A 10,389-nucleotide genomic window follows, 5' to 3' on the forward strand; every position below is an offset into this window, starting at 1 on the left:
ATTAGACTACACAACTACTGGTTACAATGGCTACAAAGTTAAAAATACTCTTCATAGAGTATAAAACATAAACAAATGAATGAGACAGAGGGAGTACTAAACATCTTGGTTCAAGACTTCAAGGGAAGATGCGCCGGAAGAGAGTCAAATTACCATATTAACTTTACAAGAAACCCAACCAAAAGTTGTACATAAAAAAGAAAAATAAACTGAACTAAAAATAACACTTTAATATTCGAAAATCGCTTCCACTGGTACGAAATCAGCGTAAAGTAGTGCAAAAACAAATATCACATTCGTCATCAATGAAAATAAGAAATGTGAAGGCGATTTCAACACCACATACTCAACTAGTCTGATTCATTCAAAACTAATAACTTAAATTCTAATTCTAGTACAATGATAAACGATTCAATTACAATACGATACTTCTCATTAAACGCAGCAAACTTAGTAATCATTCGAGACCTGTATCGTACTCGTAGTGTAGAACAAACCTTAAATTATCTACCGATGAGGCGATGAGAGATTAATTAAATTAGCTAGAAGTTACCATCTGAGTTGAGCATATAGTCATCAATATAATCGGAAATCTGTTGGTCGAGAAAGACGAGACTTTCAGAATAAGCACTTAACCTCGTCGTATATTGAGTAATTCGAAAACCAAGCTCCTTAAGATGACCATCCGTCATATCCAAGCACACAGCCCCATCACTGAATTTCTTGGTAAACACGATTAACTCACCATTTTTACCCATATACTGCATTGGGCCTGTTGGATAAAAACCAGGTAACGGTGTAACATCCAAGATTTTGAACCATGAAGTCACATCGTTGTATTCTCGCTTCACCCAGATATGACATCGAGCAACATCAGTTCCCCAGTAGTGGGATGGATCGCAAGGCGACACTGATAGCATACCTTGGTGCTCAAAGATACAAAAACTCTCAACATTCTCCATGTTTGTAATAGCTTCAGGCAACTCCATCGTCTCAAACTTATCGTCAGAGACGTTAAACAGAAGCAATGCTTTGGGACGGGATTTAGAATCCCAAATAAACCAATGAATAAACCCATTGACAAAACAATTCGCGGAAGTAAGATAGCCATGACTAATAATAGAGTTATCAACCAAATAATCAGCAGAAATAATTCTCCGTGTTCGCTCCTGAACTGAGAACACCTCAACTAATGGACTTTTTGTAGTTGAAAAATATATTACGACCACCCGATGATCGCTCTTTCGACAATCATAGCCGAAGCCCACCACAGATACTCTGTCCCTAATTGTCGTCCTAGGAAGTGTGATGCATTTTTCAAGTATGGGATTCCAAATAAGGATGCAGAGATTATTATCACCAGAAACGCACAACAAACAATAAACAGAGCAAAATAGGTGGGAGTAAGGCCATGTATAATCGCAAATCGAGGCAGGGGGAATCGAATTGTGCTCCTTTAACTGATCCGAGTCACGGAATTGAACACAATGCTCGTAATATCCGTTAGCCGATTTCTTTTTGTGGAGTATTAAGGAATTGCAGTTGTTTTGGGTGTAATGCTTGAGATGTGCAGCCATAAAAGTAGGCGAGACAATAAGGGAGCACCATGATTTGCAGACACAACGAAATTTACCTAGGGTTTTGACCGGAAGATTCTTAAGGATTTCGAACCATATGTCTTGGGAAAAATAAGGGTTTACATCTGACAATGGAGCGTCCTCTACCATATTACTAGTTTTATGCCCGTGCAGAAAATGCACGGTTTTAAGATTATAATATACGAAATATGTTATATTAATTAATACAAATATAATTAGACGTAATATCATTAATACACATATGTGTTCCATATTAGATAATTTCAATAGTTAGATAAAAGCGTATCGGATAATAATGTTAGTGACATAGGATAATAATAATAATAACTTTTCAGTAGTTATTGCATGAGACGGTCGCACACCGTAAGACAGTCCCATTGATAAATAGCTACAAATATTGACCGTCTTACTACCCCTTCTTATTCTATAATTTGTGTTTTGATAAACCCGTCTTAATCTTAAGATCCAATAACAAAATATGAGCTCAAATCTAAACAAAATTAGATGAGCCAAAAACAACTCATCAAACTAACCCATTATTCCATTAGAGCATCCACATTGAAGAGGATATCCTCTTATGTGGAACCATTGTTACATGTCCTCTTTGAAGGAGAAAGAGGAACACTTCCTCTATTTTTAGAGGATATGCAACATTGGCCATTTTGCCCACTTATCATTCATTATCTAGCATGTGACATATAATTCATTTCTTTTTTAATTTTTGCTTATAAAAAAATTGGGAGATGGGGAAAAGAGGATCATCTTTGATGTGGAGATTTTTTAAGAAGCGTAAAAAGAAGAGGATGGAAATAGTGGAATATCACTTCCTCACATCACACCCTCCTGGTATTTTTGTATAAAAATTAAAAGCCACCACCATTGATAAGTGATAATGCGGTACATTAATTTCATGCCTTTCGATCATTAGCCATTTTATAACAGTTAATTTTCATTTACATCTTTCATTTTAATATAAAGTTTTGCATACCTTTTTTTAGAATATACCCTTCTTATTTTTCGTCTGGATTATTTTAATTATTTTATTATATATCCATCTCCTTATTTGCTAACAAAATTATTTTTGTCTTTCTCATCTTTAATTTTGTAGGTCATTTTCTTTTATTAACATTCAAGGCATCCCTAATTTTTTTTCCTCAAATATTCTTGTTAATCGTAGTGAGTTTGTTAAAACGACTTTTCATTCTTTTTTAATTATTAATTTTTTTAAAATATTTTAAACTAAGTATTATTTTAGTTATTTGTCAGAATTAATTTCCAAAAAATTTATTCGTTTATAATTATTTTGGGTCTTATTATTTGATGTCGTCTTCTATTTTTTTAAAAATATATTTGTTGCGACGTATCTACAATTTTCCCATTTTTTCCCAATAGTTTCAATATTTGTAGTATTTTTCTTATTTTTTTGTAATTCATTATTTTTTAATATTTTGAATTATTTTGTATTGTATTGATTACGGTAAATTTTCATAGATGAGACCTAAATTGTGGAGAGAGAGTAATTAATTCCTCAACATTTCGTAGGGCCCACCACTGCTAAATATAAGGAACCAATAAGAATCAAAAGAAAAACCTAGCTTTTATACTAGGTAGATTCTTCATGCTTGATTTGATTCCAAATTGCATATGATTTTTATTATAAACGATTTTTGGGGAGAAATTCATAAAGCGAATTTTTGTTTTATTATTGTTCTTTCGTATCTCAATACAATCGATAGGTGTTCTATATATAGACTCAAATATAAACCTTGGATCTCCCATTAACGGAAACACAATAATATAATATCAATATTATTCTCTATGATATATCACGATACCATATTTCATAATTATGAATATATCAATATCTCGACATATCTCGATATCTCATAACAATTTATATATCAATATCTCGACATATCTCGATATCTCATAACAAATTTTCTTTTACAACGAAACTACCCTATTCGACCTAAACCAATCCAACAACTTCCCAACAAAAAAATTAAACAACCCAATAACATATTTCATATAACATAATTCTGGTATAAAACCATTTTACCTAAATAACATCCACCCACCAATAACCACTTTTCCATAATAAGGAAATAGAGGTATACAATACAATATTTTATTGCAAAACTGTAGAGACTTACTCTTCCGTATGATAGCATGATGTTAGATGTTACGAACTAGTTTAAGACGGTTATATGGATCATTATTGTGAAGCTAATTATTATTTTATTTTGTTTTTTGCGAGAGTGAAGTTAATTAATTAGTTATATCAGTTTTGTTGAAATATGATACTTCATGATTCAAGTATGTTTCACAACTTAAACACATAGAATAATTACACGTGAATTTTTATTTTCTTGTCTCTATCGAGTATATACTACATTATCGCTTTACCCTGGGCAAAAGAAAATTAGACGTTACGACATGTTCGGTAAATAACCAAGCTCAAGTAGAATAGCAAAAAAAAAGGAGGTTTCACTAGGTAGAATGTACGATGACATAGTACACCAAATACCTCGTACACATTTTCTAACCCAAATTACAGCGCCAGAATAGACTCGCATAGTAATGCTCATAAATAACAATTATACTAATTAAAATAACAATTGAACTAAAACCCATATTCGAACATCATTACTCTCCACGTAAAATCATCGATCGTTGATGAAATTCCATCCAAAAGTAATCATCAAATAAACATTCAATCTATCGTTTTGTTGAACTGAATTATTAAAAGCATATACTAAAGCAAGCCAAATGTGTCTAACTGCAATATAAACTAAAATAGAAAATAATAGGAATTTACCCTTGTCATTGCTCTAGCACATGCCCAAAATGTTTCTTTGAATAATTGACCACTCCACCTGAGCTTAAAATTGGCCCAAATATATCTAGCACAGAACCTTATGTTGGCCTTTGGAACCACATTAGCTATGACATCAACTAACCCTTTCTGCCTGTCTGACATCACAGTTAATCCTTCCCCATCCACCTTCTCAATGTTATGGCTCAAGAGCTCTAAAAATCCATGTTCTCCACCTCCACCACTACCCATGCTACTGGGTAGATGTTATTATTCCCATCTAACCCAACTGCCACTAGACACATGCCTGGGTATACTCCCTTCAAATGACAGCCATCAATCCCAAGTATAGGTCTACAACCTGTTTTGAACCCTTCTTTGCAAGCTTTCAGACAAGTGTAAAACCTCTTGAATATAACAGAAGACCTGTCAGTATTATCACAAACCACAAAAGCTGAACTGCCTGGATTATATTTAATCACAACTTCTGCATAATCCCAAACCCTTGCATATTGATCTTTTCCATTACCATGGATAACCAGCTTGGCTCTTGACCTTGCCATGTAACTGACATGAACTTCAAGATTCTTTAAAACATGGTTTTGAAATTTTTTTATCTTCCAATCCAAGTCAGTTCTCCAAAATTCTAAATACTTGTCAGCAAGGAATTCAGAACGAACCTTTTTGTTGTAAGTTGTCATTACACAGTTGTGCTTCAACTTCAACCCTCTAATTTGAAATGTCTTTTGGCCTGTGAGCTTCCTAGCATGCACATAAAACTTACAAGGATTCTCAACCCCACATACACACTTTCCTAGCTTTGACCTTTTCTTGTTCCACGGACAGTTACATCTATTGTAGCATTGGACAGTCACCCTGTCCCTTCCATTGTGAGAATACCAGAAATCATACCCATTCTTCACACTATGATGGATTAAGGCCTTCCTGAATATCTCAACACTTGGAATTTTCAATCCTTTGCTGAGTTTTATACCCTTTACAAAGTCAACATCGGGATTGAAACTAGGATAAGGACATGCCTCATCATCAGATCCCTCAAGACTCCTTAGCTCATCCGAGTCACAATCCACATCTGAGGTGACATTAACATCTAATTCATCAACCCCAACTAACACCTTCTCTCTTGCTTTAGAACATTCAACTCTAGCTTCTTTATTTTCCCTCTGGCCCTCAACACCTAATCCAGCGTCTACTCCCTTTAATATTGAGTCACCCTCTTTCTCTTGATTATTAATGAAATAATCAAAAATATTCAAACCAAGGTCAAACTCATTCAAACCAAAATCAGTATCACTCAAACCTGCTTCACTAACCTCAGAATCACTGAACTCAGCCTCATCATTGTCATCACCCTCATTTGCTTTGTTTTGAGACACCTTCTTCTTACCTTTTTTTAAAATTCAATTTTTTTCCCTTCCCTTTAACAGTTCTTTTTTAGGAGCTACCTCCTCCTTTCTGCTTTCACTAACCTTTGCCTTCCCTTTTATGTCACCCTTCTTCACCTTCAGCTTCTCCTTCCTGCTTTCACTAACCTTAGCCTTCCCCTTACCTTTTTCAGTCACAACAACAGACCCATCACTACACTCTTCAATATTAACATGTTATGCTCTTTCTCTTATAACAATCCCAGGTAGAACACCAAATCCCATATTCCTTCTCAAAGGCAACTTCTCCCTTTTAGTTGGGACATCAATAATTTGGAGATCTGTGGAAGAGATTTGTTTTTCAGAGTTTTGTGTGCTAAAGTTTTTTGTGATAGTTTTCTTCAGTCTAGGGCTTTTTCTTTAGAATAAGGCAGAAAATTTATTTTGGGTTGGTAACTTTTGTCTTAGTGCTTTGAATTGTAAAGAATCATTAAGGCTATTGTGGGCCCCCACCAACTGTTTTTTTTCCTGATAAAGTATTGATTCCCTCTTCAGAATCTTTTTCCAAATGGTCAACATTCACACTCACACTTTCTGTCCTTTGTACAACACATGAAGCATTAGATGCTTTCCTTGATAGAGTAATCCACACACTCACTGTATTGGTTTTCTTGCACACAGTCTTCAAAATATTGATAAGATCAAAAGTGGATGCCAACAACCCCTTTCCACGTGCATCACAAATACTCCTCATTGGCCTTCTATACCAAATTTCAAAGTCATCCCTTCTAGTTAAGCGACTAGCCAATTTCAAAGTCCTCCCTTCTAGTTAAGCGACTAGCCAATTTCTTAAGAACACTTTTAGCTAGCTGAGACTCAAACCAATTTAGTTAAAAGTTACAACAACGAACTTAGCAGACAATGGTGTCATGATCGAGCAATACGAGACTATCAGTAAACGTAGCGAACTTATTAGCAGAAGATACAACATAATAAAGACCGAACTCAACAAATTGTTTCTTCATAACATCATAGAAGACCGACACCTCGTCACTTTTCCTAGTAAACCCAAATAGCTTACCATCTCTGTCTAAGTACTCAAGTCCACGTATAAGATGATGATCATCCACCTTAATATTCAATATCATACACCAACACTCTTCTTTTGAGAAAAGATCATTATCATTAATAAAAAGTCATACGACATCTACAACATATGTCAAGCTCAATCGGATACAAATCGATTACAACCATAGAAAATAAATTCTTGTTCAAAGAATGAAACACTGCAACAGAGTCTCTATCATCGATTCGCCGCAAAAGGCTTTCATCCATAAGAGGGTCTCTGAATCTTCCTTGACGAGTATCCATTTCTTCTGACGTGATTGATTGTAGCCATAAATCGGGCAAAATATGTAAAACCATATAACGATCTATAACAACGCTGATCTTCTGTTGACTTATTAGAAAACTGCAAACGAACCAGAAAAAGAAAGCTCTCAAACTGAAAGAAGGACATCACCGATAGACGGGGACAGAGCCCTCAGAAAGAGAGACGGAACAAAAACGAAAGCGGAAATTAAACAAAAACATAAAGGAAACAAAGCGGAACACAAGAAAAAAAAAACGGAAGCCACCGCCTCCCTACCAACCCACAACACCGCCAGATCCAAGCACCACCCTGCCACACCACCTCAACAAACTCGTCCGATAAGACCCGAACATCCCACATACACCACGCAGACCGAGAGGAAGAGGGACCCATTTATCCGAACCGGGTGTGGGTAAGAAAGGGGAGGAGGGTTAATCGGAAGAGAGGAGACGGGTCGCCGGAGAAAGGTCTTGAGAGACCCCATCCCCGGCGACATGGTAGGGGGTTGATGGGTGGCGGTGGGAGGAAGGAGGAGAACGGCGGCAACAAAGGGGGGGGATTTAGGGTTTTGTTTCTTGGAGAGAAGGGGGAGAGAAAATTAGAGAGAGATTTAGGGTTTTTACACCAACACTCTTCTTGTTTAACCCAAATTTGACAATTCACAGACCCAACGCATTGAAAGAACTCGCAATGCAACAATGATAAGCTAGTTGCTACTAGCTTACCTTTGTCACATAAGATTTTCAAGCTAGAATATTTTTAAGCTACAAACTACTACAATGGTAAGCTACTAGCTTAGTGTTGTGGCTTAAATGCACCATATGTCAACTACCTTCCACAACACTCTTTTAATTAATACATTTACTTATTTTACCTAGAAAATAAAAATTAAAAATATTTAAGTGTTGTTTTAATTGGTAGATTTTTTCTTGTATGCCCATTTGAGCTACTAGCTCCATGGAGCTACTAGCTCAATTTAAGCTAGTACATGTAAAGTGCTCCAATGGTTAAGCAAGTAGCTTGAAAACTTTTTTATTTGCAAGCAAGTCTTTTTGCTTAACCATTGGAGATGCTCTGATGTTATCCATTTCGTGTTTCTTCAAATTATCGGTCTCAATTAGGATCGTTATATGAATCACGAATGTATCTAATTACTCCGTAGGATAAATAAGATCATAGTCCGCTCCCGGTGATAAATAGAACTAACACATAGTGAAGTTTACAAAGAGCCAACACCAGAAGCGTTGGCTTATCTCGACTTATCCTGACAAGAAATCAGATTATTGAAAAAGAACGACAAAATACTTAAATAAATAGCGAAAAACAATATTCAAAATAAATTAAATGAAGAGCATAACAATAACCTCAAATAAGAAGAACATACAACATTCTACCATTCTCAGGAACTGATCATCTTCATTATCGGTTAAAACAACAAACAAATGCTCTAGAAGCGACCTCGCTTGGCAGGTCTAAAAGAAGCGATATAATCAATACCTTTATTTGCGTATTAGCTAAGGGAATTGACACCTACATCTTTAGTTAAACAATTTTTTGGGTTGTTTTGAGATGAACCTTTCAAGTTCATCAGCAGCAAGATCGTCAATCTATCTCTTGGTCGAGCAATTCAAGACTCTCCGAATAAGCCCTGAACTTGGTAGATTCATTAAAAAAGAGAGGGAGTTTCGTAATTTGGCGAGTCTTAGGATCATAGGACACTAGCTGTCCAGTGCCTTCCTTGGCGAACCCAATCAATTCCAATCATCGACGGACCTTTATGCAAATAATGTATGGCAAACAACGCAAATTAAACTAACATCTACGTGTAGCATAAAGTAGTCTTAGTTCATCAGCAGTGAGATCGTCGATCTTCTGGTCGAGCAATGCAAGACTCTCCGAGTAAGCGCTAAACTTGGTAGATTCGCTTACTCGAAAACCAAGTTTCGTAATTTGCCTAGTCTTAGGATCGTAGGACACAAGTTGTCCATTGTTTTCCTTATCCATCCCGATCAATACCTCGTTCGCTCCCAAGTATTCTATCGGACACATATGACAATAGTCATGAAGATTAATGACACGCAAGATTTTGCACCACGAACCCTCAACATTGTCGTCTCGTTTCACCCAGATATTACATTGAGCTAAAAATTCCATATTCCGGACTCTATAATCGCAATGGGACACTGATAGCCTACCTCGGTACTCAAATATACCGAAATTACGTGAGCCAGTCTTTACGATTTCTTTAGGAAGTTCCATCTTTGCAAATCTTTCTTCCGCGACATCAAATAATAGCAAGCATTCGACAAGAGAAGGACCGATTCCCGTGTTTTTACTAAGAAGCGGCCAATGAATAACTCCTCTATGAAAACATTGTGAAGTGGAGACATTATTGATGATCAAGTTAGCGGAAATTGTCCTCCATGTTCGTTCCTGAACCGAGTAAACCTCTACCAATGGCTTGTTTGTATCCGAATAACTAATTTTGACTACCCGATGATCATTCCTAAGACAATCATAGCCGAACCCTACAACAGAAAGGGCCGTCGTAAAATTGGACTCAGGAAGTTTAACAGATTTCTGAATTAAAGGATTCCATATCAAGATACGGTCTCTCGGGCGAAGATGACTACTATCAGAGACGCACAACAAACCATTAACGGACCCAACAAAATAAAAGCAAGACGGAAGAGTTTGAGGTACAATAAAAGGGCAAATTGAGGTGTGAAGTCTATTCCCTTGTTTCATCATATCAAAATCACGAAAGAGACTGATTTGTTCAAAATCTGTACTGCCGAATTTTGAACTTTCGGCAATATGTTTGTACAGAATTAATGAATTGGTTTCATTTTGGGTGTAATGCTTAAAGTGTGCGGCCATAAAAGAAGAGGAAATAATTAGAGAATGCCATGATTTGCATACGCAACGACATTTACCTAAGGTTTTTACGGGAAATTTCTTGAAGATTTCGAACCATATGTCTTCAGAGATACATGGATTTACGTCCGACATTTTATTTGTGCTTCGTACTGATGATGAACTTATTTGACACTGAAAAACAAAATATATGAGAAATTATTTAAACTGGCTGTTGGAAAAAACCTAAACTGGCCGGCCGTATATCACTCTCTCTATAATGGGAATTATTGGAAAGATTTTGAGAAGCCCGTCTTATACTATGAAAAGCCCTCGCAAATTATTGAAAAGCCCATCTTATAT

At 36.1% G+C, this 10,389-nt stretch overlaps 2 protein-coding genes across 2 annotated transcripts; both read right to left on the bottom strand.

The window, feature by feature from the left end:
* Nucleotides 1-542: 542 nt before the first annotated feature.
* Nucleotides 543-1,727, bottom strand: LOC141627301 (F-box/kelch-repeat protein At3g23880-like). The gene has a single exon (XM_074440633.1). It carries the CDS (start codon nt 1,725-1,727, stop codon nt 543-545), a length of 1,185 nt encoding a protein of 394 aa, XP_074296734.1.
* A 7,255-nt stretch (nt 1,728-8,982) lies between these two features.
* On the bottom strand, nt 8,983-10,182 carry LOC141627311 (F-box/kelch-repeat protein At3g06240-like). The gene has a single exon (XM_074440635.1). The coding sequence runs from the start codon at nt 10,180-10,182 to the stop codon at nt 8,983-8,985; it is 1,200 nt and encodes a 399-aa protein (XP_074296736.1).
* Between the last annotated feature and the right edge of the window lie 207 nt (nt 10,183-10,389).

The sequence above is a fragment of the Silene latifolia genome, chromosome 2 (genome assembly GCF_048544455.1).
Source record: "Silene latifolia isolate original U9 population chromosome 2, ASM4854445v1, whole genome shotgun sequence".
In the NCBI taxonomy this organism is placed as follows: Eukaryota; Viridiplantae; Streptophyta; class Magnoliopsida; order Caryophyllales; family Caryophyllaceae; genus Silene; species Silene latifolia.